The sequence below is a fragment of the Toxorhynchites rutilus genome, chromosome 1, assembly GCF_029784135.1.
Source record: "Toxorhynchites rutilus septentrionalis strain SRP chromosome 1, ASM2978413v1, whole genome shotgun sequence".
Taxonomy (NCBI): domain Eukaryota; kingdom Metazoa; phylum Arthropoda; class Insecta; order Diptera; family Culicidae; genus Toxorhynchites; species Toxorhynchites rutilus.
In genome coordinates, this window is record NC_073744.1 from 99,813,320 (window position 1) to 99,839,286 (window position 25,967).

At 39.1% G+C, this 25,967-nt stretch overlaps 1 protein-coding gene across 3 annotated transcripts in view; it reads left to right on the forward strand.

Annotated features, from left to right (window-relative positions):
* Positions 1-25,967, forward strand: part of LOC129761600 (dentin sialophosphoprotein-like) — a 257,335-nt gene that overhangs the window by 56,950 nt on the left and 174,418 nt on the right. For all 3 annotated transcript variants that reach the window (XM_055759356.1, XM_055759393.1, XM_055759441.1), the window contains exons 2-3: positions 8,167-8,322; positions 24,979-25,134. In XM_055759356.1, coding sequence (XP_055615331.1) covers positions 8,167-8,322; positions 24,979-25,134 — 312 coding nt within the window. The remainder of the gene's footprint in view (positions 1-8,166; positions 8,323-24,978; positions 25,135-25,967) is intronic.

The window sequence follows — 25,967 nt, forward strand, 5'->3', positions numbered from 1 at the left end:
GCATCTAATTCCTGGCCCGAATCCTTTTCTCTTTCTGCTTTTTCGGATAGTACCTTCAGTTCAAAGAAATTCAGCACAAAGTATGTATTTTTAAACACGATCAGCGTTTGTTTTGCTATAAAATTGTGTGATGATACATTCAACTGAAAACCTAAGATGAAAACTGCCAATAAAGAAGTCTATTTTGGACCAATCATTTGACAAATTCGGACCTGATTGCTGTTTCTGACTATTTGATGGACATTTGAAAAGTCGCCTGGCATCCCTGGTAAACCCGTGCCGTAGTATCTAGTTTCTCGCCAGCAGCTCACACTGTGTGAACGGACAAGGCGAGTCAACCAATTGTCAAGCGAGTCCACCGGGTCAGTAGCTGCTCATTGTCAAGTCAGCTACTAGCAACGTATAAATGGGCCTTAATTCTCGAGCCAGCCAGTCAGCTTAAAAATCCCCGCTCCGCTGCCGTAACGATCATTCTCATTCAAACCGTACACCACATCGGTTCGCATCACAACACATCAACAAACTAACACAAGCAGCCATGTCTGGATATGGCAAAGGAGGAAAAGTGAAGGGAAAGGCAAAATTCCGCTCGAACCATTTTGGACTGTAGTTTCCCGTAGGTGTATTCGCCAATTGCTCCGCAAGGGTAGCTAGGCCGAGCGCGTTATTACCAGTGCACCAGTCCACCTAGCCGCCGTTAGTTTCGGCTGCCGAAGTGATCGCTAAACAGGAAGGTTTAGCCGAACAAGATGGGGATATCGAGTGACGACAAAACAATAAACGCTTTAGATTGAAGATAATTTTGTGATCCTGAAAAGGACCCTTTTTAGCCTGTATGTGAATCCAACGAGCGAACAAATCGTAATGAATGTATTTTTTTGCCATCGCTCCCTTTTAACGCTCATTCGTTCGTCTCGTTGGACTCGCCCCTCTGGCTGAGTCTGCCGATTTGTCTCTATCCTGTGAGTGTATACCGCTAGAGTATAAAACACGCGAACCCCAAAAAAATATCTTATTTTCTTTCAAACCGTAAACCCGTGCGGTTGTACGGCTTGGCATCGTGGACGTAACAAAGGAGGACAAGTTAAGGGAAAGGCAAAGTCTCACTCGAACCGTGCAGGTCTCCAGTTCCCTGTTGGTCGCATTCACTGATTGCTCCGCAAGGGTAACTAGGCCGAACGGATTGGTGCCGGAGCACCAGTATACCGAACAGTGATTATAGAGTTTCGGCCGTCGGAGTGCTCGAGTTGGCTTGCAAAGCTGCTCACGACAATCAGAAAACCCGCATCAAGAACAGAGCAGCTTCGGTTCGGCGCTCATCAAGACAACAATTAGTTTCAGTGAGTGGCAAAGTGTTTCTCCGGCACGTCGCATTAAATGTAATTTACTGAACAATATGTCACAAGCTGGATGGGAAGAAATTTTCCAACTGTGAAAGCTGTGCCGAGTGGTAAACGCAACAGCTAAACAGGAATGTTTAACCGAAAAAGATGAGAATATCGAGTGATAACAAAAACACAACACCAAAGGTTCTTTTCAGAACCATCAACATATTCATAAAGAGTAAACAGTAAACTAATCCATTTTTCATGTAGATAGGTAGGTATTCACGTAGAAGAAGAAAATAAAACAATATATTTAAAATATATATTTAACAAAAGCTGTCCCCTTTGTATAGTCCTACGTCACTCCGGTTATGTCCCCGACATTACCCACCCGTCTTTTTTAATATATAACACCACCTTAAATGGTTTTTCAGACGGCGTATCGTGAGTGTAAAACTCATGATTTTTTGATTTCAGGTATGATCCAATTATTTTATATTGCTCCAGGTTGGGACTAGTGATTTTAATCCCGATGCTGCATATTTTAAAAACTGGCTGCAATTTCAGCGCCAGCAGTTCAGACCTCAAAGTTCCTATATCTCTCGATGTTGTAAAATAAGGTGGTACTTTCACCTTTTTCTCTACATTTACTTTCTCGGTAGTTGGTTCCTCCTCGGTATGGCCATCCAATAAACCATAGCGGTTTCTTTCTAATATTGGCTCCTTGCCGGTGTCCGATCGATGTCGTTTGTTGGTGCCATGTGGTATGCCTGGGTCGGTTGACCGGGTTTTCCCCATTGTTGTAGTCCTCAAGGGCAGACAGGTAGTTGATGAATCGCAGGTAGACAATCTGAAAAGAGAAATAAATAGCTTTTTAAAAATCAGGTAATGAATGGAGCTCCAAACACGTCCGTCTCTGTCGACGGTCGGAGTGGAATGATAAAAGTTTGCCTCAGCGAGATCCACTGTTTATACTCTAGGCAAGTGTTCCCCTTCAATCTTCTTCTTTTCCTCTGTTCGCAGAGACTTTAAATCCTACGATTTCCCCTTCAATGCTCGTTATTGACAGCTCTGTTCGGGAAAGCACGCAAATGGACAGAACAAATGTAAGGAAAAATGGAAACGCTTAAAGTTTTCATGAATTTTAACCATTTACAAACCAGGAGATTCCAATGTATAGCATATTAAACAAATCTTAGGGAATTTCCGATTCGTTTAGTATGTAAATCGCCAAAACCTGTTCGCGGCAAAAATAGTTATTAACATTAACTTTATTTCATAAAAACGTGACCTGTTTTCTGATTTGGCACCCTTAATGAAAGACGTAGTTCTACGTCAAAACGGCATGTAACGCTTTAGATAATTAATTTTTAAATGTTGATAAAAAATATCAGCCAAATCGGTCGAGTATTGATATATTGATACCACCAATTGAAAAACATGGTTTTGAGAAAAACGCGTTTGAAAATTCGTACAGCAATACTCTGTAACTCCTTCTATTCTCCTTCCTCCTTCTATAAGACCAGGTGATGACCTTGCATCTTTATGTCATTGTAAACAAACAATGCTTCAATTTATATTCTACTGTGTAGATATTGGTGACTAGTGATCCCCGATACAGAAATCAATTATTAATCGAACGAATACGGTGCAACTATCGCAATAAACGAAGCCTGAGATGAGACATGACAATAGGGGGCCGATTCCGGACCACCACTTCTGTTGGTGGTCCGGAATAATTGCGATTCACATACAACATCCACGTCACGTCTACGTTCCGTCACGTCACGTTACGTCAGTTATTCTACCATGCATTTCTTATGGAAACATTCACATACACCGGCAACGTAACGACCCGTCAGCATACGTTCAACGAAAACGACCGGCAGGATTTGTAGAAAAGAATAATTGACGGAGACGGACGGCTCGTTTGGTTTTTGTCTGGGCTTTGTGTCTCGGCTTTTGTTTTGATTTGGTTGTACAGTAATTTATATCTAATTTGACATTAAGCTAATTGAACAGATCTGTGATGTAATACGTTTAATTGGAAATTTTTACCTGTTATTGGACATTTTTGTAAACATTGAGTTCGGAGCCCAAATTATGGCCCCACATTCAAAGTCACCACCAGTTGCGAATGTCCAATTACTGGTCAAAATCGACTCCAATGCGACACTGAATGGTGCCTCAGCATATCGCATGATAAGTAACTTACTGTACTTTTTATGCCAACATATCTCTTAGCTCCAAATTTCGGAGTGAAAATCATTCGCGAATAGCTGAGAGAAATATTCTATTTATTATTATTGTTGAATAATGGTCGGACTACGGGGTTTAAGTAGTTAAATAATTGAATTCAATGATTTTCATTGAATTTTTCAAAATTTAGAACTGATTCTAGGCATGCTGATTTGAAAGAGGGCATTGCAATTTAAAATTGTTGTAGGTGGCAACACCATGAATAACATTACATAAATAATTCGTTTGACATTTGACGTGACGGTGCTGGTGGAAGCATTGACTGCATGTGTGAATTGGTGGAGACGTTGACGCAACGTAGACGTTCTTCTCCGTAACGTTCTATGTGAATCGCACAATAATGAGTAAAATAATTAACAAAGATAAATATACAAAAATGGGATTTCCAACATTTTCACAGTGTTGCCAAATATATTCAAAATTGAATAATTGTTGCATTCACATTTCAATTTAGCGATAATTTCTATAATGGATTTTTTTTTGTATATTTTCGTTTCTATTACGTCCGGTGTTCCCGAAGAGAAGGAAACATTGCATCGGAATTTCCACCCTACATCTTTTCGGGATTATTTTGCCATCTAGCATAGCATAATAGCAGCGACCTAACAGAGAAGAGCATTCAATTATTTTCCAACCGTAAAGCAGTTAGCAATATAATTATAATCTAATAACAAATAACAACCAAGGCAGCAGAAAAGTATTTAAAATCATATTGGAACTTGAATAAACCATACATACCTACAGAAAAAAAACCTGAATAAACGCTATGTTATTATTTGGGAATGTATGATTTTATCAATATTTCAGTACTGTTAGTATTTGAACGATATCAAAGTTAAATTATAAGGCCTTATTTCCGTATACACTCCACGGTAAAAACGAATTGAAGTTTATCCGCGATGACAGAGATACGGTATCGATATCTGGAAAAGAAATAAGCTTTTAACAAGTCTTACTACTCGGCCCGAAGGCACTTTTAAATTGTTAAAACCTGAATGAAAATTTTTACTTGGCGTTATTTATTTACTTGAAGAACGTCTTTCTTACCCTAACTTGACCTGTTTTCTATACACTTTCCGATATTCTCACTAAAACTACTCATTATAATATAAAATTATCTTCAGATACAATTTTTGTGCGAGATTATTTTACCAAATGAAGAAAGCAAAGTTTTCCATTCACAATCAACACTAATATGATACGGAGAAGTTAATTTTCATTCATAATTTCTATTTGAAGAGTGTTCATTCTACCTGAAAACCCATCATTTTCTCTAACTCGTAAAACGAAATTTAATGGCGTGTCGTCCATTCCGTTTTCATCTTGAAGTGTAAACGGTAAGGCCCGTAATCTCTTGATAAATAAAATGAACTTTGAATTTAATTCATATATTTCAACATATCATACACCTACTATCAAATCTTCGTTTTCTAGTTTTCTTTATCTCTTCACATTTTATTTTTTGGATACCAAAATAACAGGAAAATACTTATTGTTTAAAATATGTGATATTCGGTTGGAAGATTAATACAAAAAGAATTATGCAACTCAGAAAATACATGATACGAAGAACACATGTTTTTCATGGGAAAATAATCTTCCGAAATTTTATAACATTTGGCAACCTTCACATCTCGCTTCCCTGTTATCTAGCACTTGGTCGAAGAAAATGCAGAAAGAAGAGTAAGAAGCCAGTTGTCACGTCTTGTCTTAGGTGATTACATCGTGTTGGCTCAACCGATCCCGCTTCCGTTGCTACCTTCAAAATTTTTGTGTGCAGTCAGCCGATTGCAAAATTCCAGCCGTAAATTGCACTCAACCGAGGGCTGTGTGTTTTTGAAGTTATCCTTTGGCTTGTGTAGAGAAAAAGACTATACCTAAAAGTGTGTTTTTGTTTCCCGAGAATTCGCGTGAAGAAAAAATTGTGTCCGATCGGAAGTTCCCGTGTGTCCTTAGATTGACGACGCAGTTTGTGTGAGCATAGCTCTGCAACGTGTCCGAAAAAGTTGTAGAAGTAAAACAAAACGTGTATGATTCTGTACGAAACCGACGGTGTGTAAACTAAATGTATGAGTACAAACAAACTGAAGTGTTTTGTCCAATCACACACACAAATAAGAATGCATCCCGAAAAAAATATACCGAACTTTGAAGCACTAATCCTTTTGCGTGAGCGAGCGAAGCAAAAAGTGACACGTATACGGAAAACCATTGATGATGCCACTGCTGCGGCGAGTGTAAATCAAAATTATGCTGCACAGTTGACGGTGTATTCGAGAAATTGAGAGAACCATTACCAAGAATGTGTGAACTTACACCACAAAGTCATCGCTTAGTGACCAGATGAAGATTTCGACGATCAAGATCAGTGGTATATTGAATATGCAATGAGACATATATGCTGATGGAACGAATGTTGCAATCAATGTGTTAGAGTACCGTTATCGATCCCAAGCAAGCTAAATTTCTACCTATCGATAGTTCCAGCAAATTTATTTAATTTTAACCATTGATGTTTTCCATACCAGCACTTAATGCTGCTCGGAACCCAGCGGAGCGGCGAGAATTAATCGACGAAGGCACCTCCGATCCAGTGAAAAGTGCGCATACCGAGATGTGTACTGCCACAGGGGAAAGAGAGCCAACCCATGAACTGTGTGCTGATGCTCTCCCCAATAATAAATGCGATGATTTCCATGTTTCGTACATCCGTGAACGTGATCCCAATGTCCGAGTGCTGAGATGCAACTTCATCTCATCACAACGCTGCCAAAAGTGTGAAGGTGAGCACCACACATTGTTGCATTTTGATTCTTCGCCAAATTCCCATCCAACTATACCCATACCTAATCCTTTTCGCATTGATATATTTCCTGTTTTTCCCACATCCCCACTTGCTGTTACCTCTTGCTCTGTAAGCGATGCTTCCCACAATGGCAGAACTGTTTTGATAATCGACCAGCCGACCAAGTTGAATGAAAACCATGCTCTTTCTCAATTGTTTATGCCTGAACAAAATTTCCCAGAATGGAAACCAACTCTTGTGTTTGCCAAAATTCGAGATATTCTATCCACATCCGTTGCCAAAAAGGATGATCAAATGCGGAACATATTAAAAGACTCCTATTTACCACGAGAGGTTACCTGGAAGAGAATCATTCTGTATGTCCCTATCACAGATACTGGTCAACTCAAGAAAGTGTATCCATTGTCTGCTGCGATAGTAGTTGAGTAGTCCAGACATCACCCTGTCTGTTTTGTCGTCCTAAGATTAACCAGACACGTTTTCCAATTGCATCCAATTTGGTCAATGCATCTTAGCCCGAGGGAAGAATGTTCGCGCCAAACAGTGCGAACGAGGAGCAAGTGTCCCACAAAATAGTTTTCAATGTCCATGCTTATCCTTATTCTCATCCAATTCACTCTCTCCCATCCTAAATGTAGTGTGTAGTGCAGAACACAACTACAAACAGCAGCAGTTCCCGAAGTGAAGCATAAAAACGAAACTAATACTAAAGATGAAGTAGCATACGAATCGATCCATAGCAAAAACCGTTTATTTTTCATTCCAATTCCAACCTTTAACCGAATGAGATCGCGATTGAAAAACCATCAAATGTGTGAAAGTATTCCAAGTGTTGGATTTCCAATGTGTTATTTTGATTCTCCAGTACAAGTCATATTCCAAAATCCAGAGCTATCATCCACTCCTCCTTCAGCCGAAGGAAGGCTATCTTCCTCAATGGTGTTTTTCACCAGTATGTGAAAATATGTTTATCGGTCGACAAAAGTTTATGTAATAATTTGATGCGCACAAAATATGTTAAATTTTTTTTTCATATTCTCTTTTTGGACAACACACAGGTTCCATGTAAGATCATATTTCATAATGTTCATTCAGGGAAAAGATTTTTTCTGATAATCAGAAAGTATATGATTGTTACGCGGAATTGAAAGAATACACGAAATTGAAAATATATAGTTTTGCTTTAAAAACTACGAAAATCTAATTTAATTTTTAACCCAAAATTGAGTATACATTAACAAAATAAACCCTGTGTCCATGCCTTTTGATGAATGACAAATCGTTTTATTTTCCTTACAAGCGTTCTCGTTATATTTATCCATTCCGTCCAGCGCACTAGTTTGCTCGCAAACAGTTCGCCCGCAAACACTTCGTTCTCAAACACTTCGTTCCCAAACAGTTCACTCTCAATCAGTTCACTCGCAAACCGTTCTTACGGAATCAGTTCGTTCACAAACTGTTCGCTCGCAATCAGTTCGTGGGGAGAACTACCTTTCCTTAAAAAAGAATGACCGCTCGTTCACTCTTTTCGGTGAACTTGTTCTTTCGTACCGTTCGTGAACGGTTTGCCCATCTCTATTACAGAGTCAGTTTGGCACTAACTCAGTTTTAAAAACGAATTTGCTATTAGTTTGCTCAAAAACGAATCAATTTGCATTGTAATAGGTTATTGATAACAACTGTGATTAAATTATCTTAACTTTTTTTAATTAAATGAAGTAATTTTCCGGCTATGACTTTCATTAAATACTTTTTTACCCTCATGTATATTTTCAGGTGATTGCATCCAGAAATCTCTAGACGATATCTCACAAAATTCAGCCATTCGAAATGACGTTCCTTCACAACAAACAGGCTCAAAACAAAAGAATTCTGATACTGGAAATACGTTGTCTAGCAATGAAAGCACGTCTGTTGTCGATGAATTGAAAGGTATGTACAATAGAACAATCAATTTTTTTTATTCTTCTAATTTGTTGATTCATATGTTGTAATTTGAAAACCAAAGATTGTTTAAAGCACTGGTTGGAAAACTTATGAAGCGATCGCCGTTGACGTATTCTATGACCAAAACCGCATTCTCTCTCGACCTCTCCGTCATTGGTTCCGATCTAAAATTGATTGGATAACAACTCGACAAATATTTGGATTTTTGGAATATTTTGAGCGTATCAGTGGTGCAATGAGTTTGTTCTCTATGATCGGAAAAATTACCGACTGGACCATTTTTGGATCGAAATGCTATTGGATTACATCACGGGAACACCAAGCCGAATGCGTAAATGGGTGCGAATATTACTTCGCTCGGACGCATTCATACGCAAACAATTTTTCATGACTGTTCCATGCGAAAGCAGAACAGAAACCGATGCGAGTGAAAGTACTCACGCCTTGCGTATGTCTGCTTTTCGCGTTGACGGTGGAATGGTGTCATCTGGATACGACATTAGTTTGTATGAGACCAGCTATTCTCTATCAGATTAGTCGCCCTTAAAGCAGTTTTAAATTGCTAAAATTTGTATGAAATTTTTTTCTTGGTGTTATTTACCTATTAGACGTACGTCGTTATGACCCCAATTTAAACGATTTTCAGATTTTTCAGATATACTCACCAGAACATAACAATATAAAAAAAATAATCTAGAGACACAATTTTTGCATGATATTTTTTCACTACTTGCAAGCAAAAGTGATTTTCATTTACATAGAGTACTAATTTGGTTTGGGAAAATTAATTCTCATTCATAATTTTGATTTTAAAAGTGTGTTCATTTCTACTGCAACCCCATATTTTGTCATGCCTACTCCTCCATTCCGTAATACGAAGCTCAATGCCCAAACACTCATGCAAGCGAGCAAAACAAATCACGGTTTCTTCATGTGCCTATATTTTGTGACCGTGTTCGGGAACACATTGCGATCACCAATCATCATCAATGAGCAAGATTGTTATGATTTCAATAGCTTGCTTTCAAAGCAATTTTTAAGCTTTTGAACCGATAAGTGACAATCATATAATTCGTTGACATTTTATCTCTTGGATGAAGTGATTATTATACCACTCCATCCAGCCGGTAAAGAGGTATTAACGTTCAAAACCTTGCAGTCCAGCGTCACTCTCTCGTTTTAGAAACTTTGAACTAACACCCCGGTACAGAAATGAAAGACGTAGTCAAAACCAACATCTTCTATACAATTTTCGACACTTTTGAGTTGTGTTGGAAAAGTTCTAGAAAGGATAGTAAATCGACGCCTAAAGACCTTTTTAGAGTCTAATCAGCTGCTCGATCCAAGACAGTTCGCTTTTCGTGCGGGAAAATGCACAGAAGATCACCTCGAATAATTACAGGCTATTGTACATGACGTTATTGAGAAAGATCACCACGCAGATGTGGCATCACTTTATCTAAGTAAAGCATTTGATCAGCATGGAGATATCCAGTATTGAAGAGTCTCTTCGACTGGGTGATCCGTGGAAGACTAGGTTTCTATATGAAAAGTTTCCTAGAAAATAGAACTCAGAGCCATAGTCAACAACACAAAATCTTCATTGAAAATCCAAGAAAGGGGAATTCCCCAAGGCTCGGTAGTATCGCCAACCCTCTTCATAATTATTATGCAGTCCCTTTCTGCAAAAATTCCGGAAAATGTAAAAATTCTTGTCTATGCGACATTGTGCTAGTACTAGCGACATTGTGCTAGTTTCAGTTAGCGTCACTGCATCAGCAACAAGAAAAAGACTTCAGAAAGCGATTGATTCTGTTCAAAACTGGGCTGGTTTCGATATATCCCCGAAAAATCAAAACCTCTGCATATATGTAATCCCAAAGCTCACTTCAGAGTTTCCAACCCTAAAATTTTCGAAACCCAAATTCCCTCAGTCAAAACTCTCAAAATACTTGGAGTAACTTTTGATAAGAGACTGAGTTTTAAACCACATGCTCAGATGGTCAAAAAAGATGCCCGCAATAGATTGAATCTATTGAAGGCGATTTCTGGCAATCTAGCTTTGGGACATAGGAAATCTCTTTTACGGATAATGAATGATTGGTTAATACCAAAAATTCTCTATGGAGTAAGCATCTTCAGCCGAGGTGGTGAAAAACCACTAAAAACGATCGAACCGGTATATAACAAGGCAATAAAGACCATTGGTGCCTTCGTTACAAGTCCTACCCTCGCTGTTATGGCAGAGAGTGGGCAACTACCATTTGATCGACTCGTTACGAAGATTGTAACAAATAGAGCTATTCGTTACCTTTCAATTCCTGACCGTGACCATGATGTTACATTAATATCTCGGGCAAAGGACCAATTCAAAGAACACACGAATTAGAATCTTCCCGATATATGTGTACATTTGACGGTCATGGAAAGGAATTGGAATGTAAAACCGCCGAATGTTAACCTTGATTTACTCAAGGAAGTTCGTGCAGAAGATCTCTCATCAAAAGTGAAGGCCTATTTCAATCACCTCGTAGTAACAAAATTCCAGTTTGAACATCAAGTATACACTAAGCACTGATGGTGTCGGTTGCGGTATTTTTGAAAACCGATGTACTGGTAGTTTCTCGCTTCCTCCCCAATGCACTATTTTTAGCGCAGAAGCATTTTCGCTTCTAATCGCTACCCAAGAGTACACACATGATTCTCTTCCTATTGTTCTGTTTTATGATCCCGCGAGCTGTCTCCGGGCTCTTCGAAAAGGTAAAAACCTTCACCCATGGATCATTGCAATAGAAGAAGCTGCCTCAGATAAAAATATTACCTTCTGTTGGATTCCCGGTCATACCGGAATTCCTGGAAATATTGTCGCCGACAAATTAGCCGGTAGGGGCAGAATTCAAGAACCCCCTAATGTACCCATTCCTCGCTCCGATGCGAAACTTTGGGTAAAACAGCAGATTCACCAAAGTTGGAACATAGCCTGGAGAAACAACAGACCAACTTTTCTTCAAAAAATTAAAAATACCACTCTTCCATGGCATGACAGAAACAACAGTAAGGAAAGACGGCTTCTCACCCGTCTTCGAATCGGCCATACAAAGGTCACTCATACATATCTTTTTCAAAGAAATAAAGAAAAACCTCAATGCTCTTGCAACGAGGCTCCCATCTCTGTAAGTCACTTACTACTGGATTGTCAACATACGAAGGATGCTAGAATTAGGATTAATATTGGAAAAACCTAAGGGACATATTGAGTAATGATGACATTCAGGAGAATAACTTAATTGAATTTTTTAAAGAAACAGGACTTTACAGGAAAATATAGAACTTTTGAAACTAGAATAATAAAAATAGTAGAAAAGAAAATCGGAGACGATTGAATCGTTAGATTTAAAGTCTCCGTAAACAAAGGAAAATAAGAAGAAACATTGCAAATAGGGGCGCTTTTGCTCCCACCGAAATGTTGCTTCGTGTAATTTCATATCAATGGCCGAGTAATGATGACATTCAGGAGAATAACTTAATTGAATTTTTTAAAGAAACAGGACTTTACAGGAAAATATAGAACTTTTGAAACTAGAATAATAAAAATAGTAGAAAAGAAAATCGGAGACGATTGAATCGTTAGATTTAAAGTCTCCGTAAACAAAGGAAAATAAGAAGAAACATTGCAAATAGGGGCGCTTTTGCTCCCACCGAAATGTTGCTTCGTGTAATTTCATATCAATGGCCGATCGTGTATTGTGAAAAAATGATCACAAGTGTAAGTGTAAATTTTGTGTTGTGGTGAAAATTACTTGATATGTGAAACGATTTATTTCAATTTTCATAAATAAAAAATCAAGCTGTTTTTCCGCTCGAGAACGCGTCGTTTGGTTAAGCGGCGAGAAAAATTGTAGAAGTGAAGAAATACATATTAGAAAAAGTGATTTCCCATATGCTCTACATATAGTATAGTGTAGGTGTTGTTAATCCAATTAAAATTCGCATTGGGTTGAATTAAACACAAACAAAAAATTATAAAAGAAAATTACTTTTTCCGTTTCCAATATGTTTTCTCTATATTAAGGTTAAAGTGGAAGCTAGCCACAAATGGCTGCCACAATGGCGCTCATTTCTTCCATGTCCCTCCCTCATCACTCGCCCGAAAATCAATAATTTTGCGAAACAGTGTGAAGAAAATGATCGTTTTCGCACACTTCCCATCAAAACTCGAGCAAGTGCTCTGAAAGTTAAATTTTCATTTTTCAATCTTCGACCATGGTTTTGTTTGTTTGGTGAAATTCGTTATTTTTTCGACACTGATGCCAGACAACATCATCGAAACAGCTATAAAAACTACTCAATAAAATGTTATTCCTTAGTCATAGCGTTTCATGTCATGAAAATCAATAGAATAAAATTTTATTGATATCAATACAATTATTATTTTTACGTTTAATGGGTGTATAATGTAAGTTTAAGCAACTTTAACATTGGGTAAGAAAATTGTATTGCAGAGCTCGGAACACTGCCACGGCTGCCTATGCTTTCAAAAATAGTAAACGGAAAAGTATTACATTACATCAAAATGCCTCGGCCAACGAATATGTTCGAATATGCTCTCCAACGTGAATAGGTTCACAACAATACGATCAACGAAGGAAAATATTAAGGAATTCACCTCTATTCCGGATCCCGAACGGGTTGAAATTGGCAAAATAATGCATTTTGTAACCCGTTCGACTTCGATTAAGCACATTTATCAATCCGTTCGTCTTCGAATTATTTCGAAATTTGTTTATCATCAATGCAAGGATGCCAAATTTGCAGACAAGTTCGCAATTTTACTGATATTTAATTTTTATCGGAGACTCTATTCTGTTGCAGTCTACAGGGATATCGTATTTCTTTTCTATATGTCTTGACTCAATTCCCTGCAGTTTTTCAAACATCACTTTACTATTCTCACGGTTACAAAGGTAGCTGGCAGGTATTTATACACATCAACATTTCATATTTTCGACGAAGACCTTCTGCTGGCATCTCTGGAGGTAATGATATTTACTAAATTCCTAAAGGGCACTGTTTAGATTTGGTGCGCTCTATCGCATTTGTGTACAAAAAGATCAATTCAAAAACAAAATTTGCAAATGAGAGTTCATCTGAGGAGGATATTTTAAAAAAAATGTAAGATTGTCATTTGTTTCTTTCTTAAATGTAACAGCACTATTCGTATTTCCGCACATCGGGAAGAAAAGATAGCATTATATTAGATCCGCCATTATGAAGGTATATTTTGGAGTATATTTTGACTCTAAATGTACCTGGGGAATACACATTGCGTATTTGAAACAGAAATGCCAGCAAAGAATCAATTTTCTCCAAACAATAACCGGAACATGGTGGGGTGCCCATCCAGGAGACCTCATTCAGTTATACAAAACAACGATATTATCAGTGTTAGAATATGGCAGTTTTTGCTTCCGATCAGCTGCCAGGATTCATATTCTCAAGCTGGAGAGAATACAATATCGTTGCTTGCGTATAGCAATGGGGTGTTTGCATTCGACACATACGATGAGTCTCGAAGTTTTGGCAGGAGTACCCCCGCTTACTCTTCGGTTCACAGAATTATCCTACAGATTTCTCATCCGTTGCAAGATCATGAATCCATTGGTGATTGATAACTTCGAAAATCTACTCCAACTGATTGCTCAGTCAAGTTTTATGTCTTTATACCATGAGTACCTTAACCACGACGTGCACCCTTCACCAGGCATCTCCAACCAAGTTTGCTTCCCATACTTTTGCAATTCCTCTGTAATTTTTGATCTGTCCATGCGACAAAAAATCCATGGAATCCCAGATCATCTACGCTCAGATTCTATTCCGCCGATATTTTCGGCAGAATATGGGGGCATAGTTAGATCTGATAAAATGTTCTTTACTGACGGTTCATTCATAAACGGGTCCACTGGCTTTGGCATCTTCAATGAAAATTCCAGTGCCTCTTTCAAACTCAAAGATCCTTGTTCCGTGTATGTTGCTGAACTGGGTGCGATATACTACGCACTGGGGATCATTGAAACATTGCCCATCGACCACTATTTTATTTTTTCAGACAGTCTCAGATCATTAGAGGCAATCCGCTCAATGAAGGTTGATAAACGCTCATCTTATTTCCTAACAAGAATAAGACAACTATTGAGTGTTTTGGTCGAAAAATTATTCAAGATTACCTTAGCATGGGTTCCCTCTCATTGCTCGATTCCGGGGAATGAGAAAGCGGACTCACTAGCTAAGGTGGGCGCTTTAGAAGGCACTCTTTTTGAAAGGCAAATTGCTTATAATGAATTTTTCCACATTCCTCGTCAATATACGCTCGTAAGTTGGCAGCGCATGTGTAGTGGAGATGAGTTCGGTCGTTGGTTACACACGATTATCCCTAAGGTCTCGACGAGTGCATGGTTCAAGGGATTGAATGTAGGTCGTGATTTCATTCGCGTGATATCTCGGCTTATGTCCAATCACTACAACCTAAACGCGCATCTCTATCGCATTGGGCTCGCAGCAAACAATCTTTGTGATTGTGGCGATGGCTACCACGACATCGAGCATGTTGTCTGGTCGTATATCCGGTTCCATGCTGCTCGCTCTCAGCTCTCTAGAGCACTAAGAGCACAAGGCAGACAATCGGATATCCCCGTCCGGGATATCTTAGGTAGCCATGATCCTGATCTTCTGCTTCATCTATACCTGTTCCTCAGAAACGCCGATGTCAACGTTTAATGATGTTTCCTTCGTTGTGTCCCCGTTTCATAGCCCTCCTATCCGATCGATAAACTTTTACTTAGTCGCGGCAATACATACACACACTCTTTACAGACACACGGGCCAAAGGTTGTGCAGTCCAATGATCATTCAACAAGAGCCAAAGGTTGTATCGCTCATGACAACTCTACACGAACTGATGATTGCGTCGGCAAGAGACCATTCTATCCTGGATTCCTCGAGTCGAGAAAGACGCACCACGCTAGATATGAGGTACAGACTAGGGGGGCGTTGCTGATTAATGGTCAGCTGCATCCCAATAGGAAGTATCCCGTGTCGGGCACACGTACAGAGCATTGGAGACAGCAACATCCCAATTACGAAAACACTTGTAATACTAACCTCGAGCCAACCGCGAGTAATCGGTTACATATTACAAACATAGATAATAAGAAAAATTGTATTGAACTCCCGGCCCCGTGAGGCTAACGCCATATGAGCCTTTATAAAAATATATATTTTGGAAAAAAAAAATTATGAAGGTCAGCAAACTCACATCAATGTGATATCTAATTGGCAGACCAATCCACCAACATTGATTCCAAGTGCCCCAGCAAACTTGCAATGACAGCTTCACCAATGTATAGCCCTCCGCCAAATCTATTAGCAGCTAACATCCCTCCAAATTCAATATTCGCACATACTTTGTCGAACCTAGCATACTACCCATACCTCTCGCCAATGCCATCAGCCGGTAGCATTCCAGCTTCGATAACTTCGAATGGAGCGATCCCGGACCAGCGCCAACACCTGTCAATCAAGGATCATCTAGTCAATCCACGATGCCATCATCACCTGCGATTGGAGTGGGCGCGGAAACTTCACCATCAGCAGCTGCTTCATCAAATGTACCCTCGGGCACTGCCACTGCCATTACCGCTGTTGGAACACTTTAAGCACAACCTGCGACAGTTGGTTTCCTAATATTGTGGTCGAGGAGCAAGAAAACCGTGACTGGTTGGACATTTTCTTTACCTTGTGTCGGGTGTGAATCCTGATGACCGTGGTACAGCGCGGACTCGATTATATACAGTTTTTGATTTCTGTTCACTATATATAATCGAGTCAAAATTTTTGTTTATTTTGTTTTTGTTTCGATTTTTGAAAATAAAAGAGGAATTTGATTTTTGATTCATCCCCTTTAAGTCAGAAAACACCTTTCTCACACGAAAAAAAATAATTTATCCAGATTGTCTTAGGAGGTGATAGACGATTATATTTGATGAAAAAAATCCTCCTACGCATATTTTCGAATTTCAACAATGACAGAGTTATAGAACTTTTTTTTGTTTCGGACTCTGTTGCTTCAAACTGACTCTGTTGTTCAAAAGTACGCTACGGAAGACAATTTTGATGATTTCATTTGAAAGATGAGAAAAATTAGTACAGGATTAGTAGTGGAACAACTCAATTAGTGGATGTTAATAACATTTTGGAAGTGAAAAACTTCAAAGTTAATAATTTTTAATGTGTTATTATTAATTTTATCCTAAAATTTTAAATTGAACTACATTGTTTTGCAACAATTAAATTGAAGTTCTTTAACCGCTCTACAATTCGTTCTTTGACGCCCAACTTCTATCTTTCATTATTTGGCTGCAATATCGATCTAAACAATTCCTGGTGAAAATTCAAGCAATATCTTAAAAAATCCCGATTTTTACCCCACTGTACATGTAATAGCCACTTAAACTTCACCTTAACGCTGAAAGGTTCTCCTTTCCTTCTTGAAATAAGCTAGAAAAAAACATTTTTTTCCAAGCTGTATATAATCGAGTCCAAAATTGTATATAATCGAATCACGTATAATCGAGTCTGTATATAATCGAGTCCGACCTGTATATCTATACTCGTCTCCGGCAAGATTCTTAACGGTAGTTTTCGTAGGAGTGTTGCTCTATCTATATCAACTCGGCTTTTTCCGCAACAATAACACCGATCGGTTGGAAAAAGCTCGCAGAATTGTCATTCAGCAGATCAACAATGCTCACGGAGAGTCTCGACCGAACACTCGTCGGGTGCGGATGAGTTTTTCTTTGCTCCGCGTCTGATTTTTTTTTTCTTCTTTGTTTAGCGCGTTTCAACCTGTTTCGGCTCTATTCGCTGCTAGGAATAGTTTGTTGGTGGAAGTTATCGTGAAAATGGTTTCTGGTTTCGTTGTGTTAATGGTGTTGTAATGAAAAAAAAGTTCAAATTCAGTTAATCAGTTTTGTGGTTATTTTACTGGATTATGGAGTTGTTTTTTTTTCAACTCTCTCGTGTACCGTGGTTATGTGTGTATGCGTGGTAGCTTGCTTTTTAGAGCATGTTTTTTACTGCAGTGATATTAAGGATGGAATCCACTAACCACTAATTCTGCCAGCAAAATGATTCAACTGTATCGAGAAACATCAACATCCCAGCTAAGTAGAGATGGGCAAACCGTTCATGAACTGTTCAAAAGAACTAGTTCACCAAAAAGAGTGAACGAACGGTCGTTCTTTTTTACTGGGCAACAGTTCACATGAACTGCTAACCCAGTTCAGAACGAAATGTGTACGAAGACCGCTGGTTGAACTGTGTATACAGTTCAGTTCAGAACGAACTGTACGGTGAACAATGAACTGTGTATACAGTTCAGAACGAACTGTTCACGATGACCGCTGGAGGAACTGTGTATGCAGTTCAGAACGAACTGACCGCTGGCGGAACTGTGTTTACAGTTCAGAACGAACTGTGAATGGTGATCGGTGTATAAGAGGAAGGCGAGCGAACGAGTGATAGACAAATACTGCTGCAAAGCAAACAGTCCTCAAATTAACGAATGGAAACAAACGATAGCTCCATGAAATAACGAAAATAAGATGTCGGTATTATCGTTTTCATAATAAAATGCAATATTTAAGAATCCGATGGTTCTTAAATTGGATTGTTCGATTATATATCAAATAAAGTTTTAATTTGAGGATAAATATTTCAGTAAGATATGCAAATATACCTCACAAAAAAATACAGTTGAAAGCGAAACGATTCAAACTGTATTTTTCAGCAGTAAATAAAAATTTGTGTAGCTGATATGAAATTTTTTTTATATTATACCATATTGTGCTCGATAATTTCGGGAAAGTCTTTCGCGTTTTGGTACAGCTTTGCTATAGCAGTTATTGCAAAACATTGAAAAGAAGGCAGCGCAACGCTAGTTTGTGCTGAAAAGAATGTATCACGGCTCAAGCTAAATCAAAATTTCAAAATTATAGTTTGATTTTCTATTCTGCTATGATATTTTTAACAAAATTCGGACATCTAATTATTGATAACAAACAGCATTTTATAAATGAAAAGAACAGTTCTACATACTATCTCACACTTTTTTATACTTGCTCTGGCATATCCCTCTAATGTACGAAAGAGTGAGTGAACTGCTGAAAAGAACTAGTTCACTTAAGTGAACGCTTGGTCACTGAACGGTTCATTAAAGTGAACCGTTTTGCCCATCTCTACAGCTAAGTACTATTAACAATTTGTTATTTTTATAACCGATCCGAAATGCAATCCGCTTCAAGTCTCTCGGTGTTGTGTGCGAGAGAGAGAAAGTGTCAGTCAGTAGAAGACTGCGGTGATGGCGGGTGCGGCTGCGTGTGAGAGTGTGGCATTACGAGTGCGCTATCGTGGAGGATGACCAGCAAACATGTGATTGTATTGGTGTGGTTGCCTTGCTTCCCAGAACGGACTCGTTTGCTTCGGAAGACCAAGGTAGTTTGATTCTTTTCGTCGGTTGACGTACAGTCGAGTTTTTGTGAGAGGATTGGATCGGAGAGCATATTTTGATTGTGCGATAGCTGACGGATGGAGGCAGGCTGTTTTGTTTGTTCGAGGCAGAAGATTTCGGTCACGGCAATGCGGAGCGGACGGTGTAGCCACGCCGGTGCAGTTCTATGTCGTTGTTTACTTCTCGCAGTTGCGTGAGATTTATGCAGCCGCATTTTCGCGCGAAGTTGCATTCAATCTAAACGACATTCTAGAGTTTTAGAAGATCCAATAGTTTTAGAGGTTTTTATATATCTAATATTGTCTTCGTGGTAAAGAGCGCATTGACGTCAACGTAACATCGATTTTCTTTTCTTTTAAATCTAGCTAGACGTTGACTTTGATGTGTATGTACAAGCGGCCATAAAATTTCCATGCAAGAATATTCAATGTAGTGTGCGTTTCGACCATGAGAATGTTACGGAGGTCGAGAGAAAAGTTTGAATTAACTTACATTTGTCTCTTTTGCTCACCCATGTTTTGACGTAGGACTACGTCTAACCGGAAGATATAGGGGGTGAAATGGAAATCTAGGCACTGAACAAGTAGGAAAAAATGCAAGATTTGGAACGCTTATAACTCGAGCATTTCTCAATAGATCGCAAAGGTTTTTGCATCAATTGATAGGAAATATATCTACGCATCTATCATAACGAATAACATTTCATTTTTCTTGAGATAAATAATTGAATAATTGTGAAATAACAAGCCTTGTCCAAATGCACTATGTGCCCATTTTTGATTGGTCCATTTTGTGCTCCTCAAATCGTACCGACCAAAACGGGCAACCAGAGCAGCAGCGAAATAGAATGAAGCACGATTGGAAAGGAAGAAGAAAAAAAATGAGGGAAACATTGGTCGCAGTCTCACACATGCGTAATTCTCGAGCCAGCCAGTCAGTATAAAAATCCCCGCTCCGCTGCCGTAACGATGATTCTTTGTGTGGACACCGACTGGACAACATCGTTGCTGGACGAGCTGGACGGCGAGAGATCGAGTGTCTTTCTCAAGGCAAGAGGGTGGAGGTGGAAGCGCTGGAGTAGAGTAGAGTTTTCAAAGGGCCTTTCACAAGGCTAGAGATGAATGAACTGCAAAAGTTTAAAGTCTCTATAATACAATACCTTACCTTACCGTAACGATCATTCTCATCCAAACCGTACACCACATCGGTTCGCATCACAACACATCAACAAACCAACCCAAGCAGCCATGTCTGGACATGGTAAAGGAGGAAAAGTGAAGGGAAAGGCAAAATCCCGCTCGAACCGTGTTGATCTGGAGTTCCCCGCAAGGGTAGCTAGGCCGAGCGCGTTAGTACCAGTGTACCAGTCCACCTAGCCGGCGTTATATAGTTTCGGCCGCCGAAGTGATCGAGTTAGCTAGCAAAGCTGCTCGCGACGATAAGAAAACCCGCATTCGGAACAGAACACATTCGGTTCGGTGGACATCAAGACAACAGGCAGTTGCAGCGAGTAGCGAGTGGCAAACGCAATCGCAAAACGGCATCAGGTAGCAGAAGAAAAAAGTTTGTTCTTTATACAAACTGCTTTGGTGGCATATCCAGAACAAGGCGGCATCGAGGGCGTTCGAAATGGTTTTTTTCAAAACCACGAGTACTAAGTTTTCTAAATTGGAACCATTCCATAAAACAAGGCGCTTTTCAGGGCCATTAAACTTTCCAAAAAAGAGTTTAGGAAATAAAGTTCAATGCTTTCTAAAACAATATCCAAAATAATAATAAAACACAAATTGATTTTTTCATAATTTGTTTGCCAGGATATGATGAGTATGTGAATTTGGCAGTTGTTCTGAGCTTATTGATAGTTGGGGACTTATCTGATTATTCAATTTTCACCAATTCTTAAATTGTTTCCAGATTGAAAGTACAGTAATTTACAATTAGTTCGACATTTAGCTAATTGGACGGACATGTAATGTGATTTATTTAGTTGGACATTTTTGTAAACATAGAGATCCAAATTATGATCCCATATTGAAAGTCGACACTGTACCACTGTCATCGCAAATGTTCAATTACAGGTTAAAATCGCCTCCAATGCGACACTGAGTGGTGGTAATGCGACGTGCCATTGAATGTAATTTACTGTAAAATATGTCACAAGCTGGATGGGAAGAAATTTTCCAACTGTGAAAGCTGTGGCGAGTGGCAAATGCAATCGCTAAACAGAAAGGTTTAGCCGAACAAGATGGGGATATCGAGTGATAACAAAACAATAAACTCTTTAGATTGAAGATAATTTTGTGATCCTGAAAAGGACCCTTTTTAGCCTGCATGTGAATCCAACGAGCGAAAAAATCCTAATGAATGTTTTTTTTTGCCATCGCTCCCTTTTAACGCTCATTTGTTCGTCTCGTTGGACTTGCCCCTTTGGCTGAGTCTGCCGATTTGTCTCTATCCTGTGAGTGTGTACGCTAGAGTACAAAACGCGCGCTGATGACCACCTATGCATTCCCTATCACAGCCATCATTTTGATTGTACGATATGTGCATACGCCAAAAGTTGCCCGGCGTTGATAAGTACAAAGGTTTCAGAAAAAAATAAAAAATCAACTAAAAGAAAGTGAGAAAAAAATAAAACAATATATTTAAAATATATATTTAACAAAAGCTGTCACCTTTGTATAGTCCTACGTCACTCCGATTATGTCCCGGACATTACCCACCCGTCTTTTTTCTTGGGATTAGTAGTTCACCTTGAATGTCAGTGAGTTCTTCTTGTATGTATCTCCTTTTCGGTTTTTTTGACGTAGGACTACGTCTTTCATTTCTATACCGGGGTGTAAAATCAAAGTTTCGAAAACGAAAGCGTTACGCCGGAGACCGAGATTTTGAGCGTTAATAGCTCCTAAACAACTGAACGAAATGGTATGATAAACACTTCATTCGAAAGATAAAATGTCTACGCGTTCTATACTTGTTACTTTTTGATCCAAAAACTTGTTTCAATAGTCTTAAAATTGCTTTCAAAACAGGCTATTGAAATCACCAATTGGTATATAAGCGAGCGCTGCTCGGAAATCCACTCAGTTCTAATTGAACAGCGATTGGAGCATGTTGTCGCTGTTGTGGTGAAGCTCTTCGTTTATCATGAAAGCGCGGATGAACGGTGTCATCAAGAGCCTGTTTGTGCACCTTAGGCCAGACATGAATCCATCAGGAGGAGAGTGATGCCACAAACGGTTCCCCGGGAAAATATCGAAGCAGCCGCTACACACACACACACACATACACGCGCGGAATTCTTTCCGTTTGGATGCCATTCAGCATCGAGAAAGATCCGGAAAATAATCTGCCAGTTCCTCTGGGAATTTAAAAATACATTCATGTGAAAGAGTTTATCTGAATGTTTTCTATCCATGTAACACTGTGACCAAATACATTTGGTTTTGTGATTTTTCAATCAATCGCAATTAACAAAATAGCTTCTGAAGATTATTCTTCCCCATCAGTAGGATATTTCCGTATCCAATATTGTATGCGCCCGCAATCGATTATTGCTCAGTCGTCGAAAGTTCCAAACTCAAAGAGTTCATTCCCCTCTAGTTTGCCTTCCTAATTGCCATCGTAAACCACGCCTTCTCTCGATTCAATCACGCACAAAAAGCATACTTAAGCGATATTCTGGTGGTGAGACGCATTCATTTTTCGTGAGGACATCGACAAGACAACATCGTTGCTGAGGATGCTGGACGGCGAAGGATTGAGATCTGCCCTGAAACGCAAGCAGTTTGTTTGAAACTGTGAGGGAGCACAGAGAAGCCGATCCTTCAGGAGAAGAGAAAGTGACCATCGAAGCAGCCGCTACACATACACATACACGCACGGAATTCTTTCCGTTTAGATGCCGTTCAGCATCGAGAAAGATCCGGAAAATAATCTGCTAGTTCCTCTGGGAATTTAAAATTACATTCATGTGAAAGAGTTTATTTTGATGTTTTCTATCCATGTAACACTGTGACCAAATGTTTTTTCAATCAAGTGCTATTAACAGGTGGATATCGAATAAGCATTAACCACTGGTGGGCTTCCAGTATCGAGGAAAATGTGGAAATATCTAATCGTTACTGAAAATAATCTGCCAGTTCCTCTGGGAATTTAAAAATACATTCATGAGAAAGAGTTTATTTTAATGTTTTCTATCCATGTAACACTGTGACCAAATACATTTGGTTTTGTGATTTTTTAATCAATCGCAATTAACAGGATAGCTTCTGAAGATTATTCTTCCCCATCAGTAGGATATTTCCGTATCCAATATTGGATGCATAAAACCTTGTATCTCCAACGTAACGCTCTCGTTTTCGAAGTCCCCCAAATATTCATTTATTCATTCATTCATTCAGAATGGATTCAGATTCAACTTCAAACAAAGAATCACTGAATCAACGATAGTCCTACGTCACCATTGCGGTTATACCATAGATATAACCCACTTTCTGTTTTTTTAATAGAGGATTGACGTTGCTTTTCCTTCAATTATGTCATTCTAACCCTTACTACAAGAACAATGATTTCGTTAATAATTGCTCGACTGATTACTTGAGAAATTGTTAGTTTTTATGACAAATCCAAATCGCAGGTATCAAGTTTTCCTTTTCGAGGTTCAAATATAAATTGCAAGACTAGGTTCAAGATGCTAGAGTCCCAATTCGGAAAACTTCCGTGATTTCCGTGTATTACAATGGAAGAGCATGACGTGCGACTAGGCACAAGTATTAAGTCCGATCCGAGTCTGATAAGACCTTATCAGGTGACCCTTCAATATATTCAATCTTCAAATGCATTTGATTTTCGAGTGTTTGCTCCGTTGAACAGAGGAGACTTTTCAGGTTACCGTTCAGCTGCTACGAAATGCATTTGATGTTCGAGTTTTCGTTTCAACGAGTAATTGGGTCCACGCTTACAAAATTAGTTCACTTACCAGAGTTATGATCCTTTTGCAGAGACCTTTTCAGGTCACCCTTTAATATCTTCACGGCTACGAAATGCATTTGGTTTTCAAGTTTTCGTTTCGTCAAGTGATCTCTAGTTTGCGTTAGCATAATCACATCACTTACCACAGTGAATCCTGATTATTACCCCTTCCCACTAACAAACTATCCCTTCCATGATAAACGCTAGGGAACCACGCTATAGAGGCGACCCTTCTGGCCTTCGGGCGGCGAATATCATACTAACATTCCTACCCTTCCCCTGGTGACTGTAAGGACGTGGCCGGCGTCGTTATTGATCATTGAAAGCTCGAATCACCGAAAATTGCACAACGAGAATGATTTGCTAGTCCCAAGCGTCATTCTGTGTGTTCTTTGTGCAATTTGGTTGGTTCAGGTCAATCACGGAGAGCAACTACGAATTGTACAGTCTACTCAAGCTCAAGCTCAAGCTCAGCAGATCAACAATGCTCACGGAGTGAGACCAAATATCATTCCTCGGGCACGAATGATTCCTCCCAGGCCGGTTGCTGCGGATGTGGCAGTTAATGATCTTTTGATGAATGACAAATCGTTTTATTTTCCTTACAAGCGTTCTCGTTATATTTATCCATTCCGTCCAGCGCACTAGTTTGCTCGCAAACAGTTCGCCCGCAAACACTTAGTTCTCAAACATTTCGTTCCCAAACAGTTCACTCTCAATCAGTTCACTCGCAAACCGTTCTTACGGAATCAGTTCGTTCACAAACTGTTCGCTCGCAATCAGTTCGTGGGGAGAACTACCTTTCCTTAAAAAAGAATGACCGCTCGTTCACTCTTTTCGGTGAACTTGTTCTTTCGTACCGTTCGTGAACGGTTTGCCCATCGCTATTACAGAGTCAGTTTGGCACTAACTCAGTTTTAAAAACGAATTTGCTATTAGTTTGCTCAAAAACGAATCAATTTGCATTGTAATAGGTTATTGAAAACAACTGTGATTAAATTAACTTTTAATTTTTAATTAAAATAACTTTTTTTAATTAAATGAAGTAATTTTCCGGCTATGACTTTCATTAAATACTTTTTTACCCTCATGTATATTTTCAGGTGATTGCATCCAGAAATCTTTAGACGATATCTCACAAAATTCAGCCATTCGAAATGACGTTCCTTCACAACAAACAGGCTCAAAACAAAAGAATTCTGATACTGGAAATACGTTGTCTAGCAATGAAAGCACGTCTGTTGTCGATGAATTGAAAGGTATGTACAATAGAACAATCAATTTTTTTTATTCTTCTAATTTGTTGATTCGTATGTTGTAATTTAAAAACCAAAGATTGTTTAAAGCACTGGTTGGAAAACTTATGAAGCGATCGCCGTTGACGTATTCTATGATCAAAACCGCATTCTCTCTCGACCTCTCCGTCATTGGTTCCGATCTAAAATTGATTGGATAACAACTCGACAAATATTTGGATTTTTGAAATATTTTGAGCGTATCAGTGGTGCAATGAGTTTGTTCTCTATGATCGGAAAAATTACCGACTGGACCATTTTTGGATCGAAATGCTATTGGATTACATCACGGGAACACCAAGCCAAACTGATGCTATTGGATTACATCAAGGGAACACCAAGCTGAATGCGTAAATGGGTGCGAATATTATTCGCTCGGACGCATTCATACGCAAACAATTTTTCATGACTGTTCCATGCGAAAGCAGAACAGAAACCGATGCGAGTGAAAGTACTCACGCCTTGCGTATGTCTGCTTTTCGCGTTGACGGTGGAATGGTGTCATCTGGATACGACATTAGTTTGTATGAGACCAGCTATTCTCTATCAGATTAGTCGCCCTTAAAGCATTTTGTACCGCTGGACCCTGGACTTGCACTGGGACAATATCACGACAGGGTTAATGAAACGCGCACGGTACAATAAATAAAAACAAACTTTATTCACGACATGACTAAACGACACATTTCACTATGGACGATAAACAATGACTCTGTCCACAACAATAACAATGTAAACAACAACAAGTGACAACCACATTAAAAACACATATATGCGCATCTCCAGCATCGCTCAGT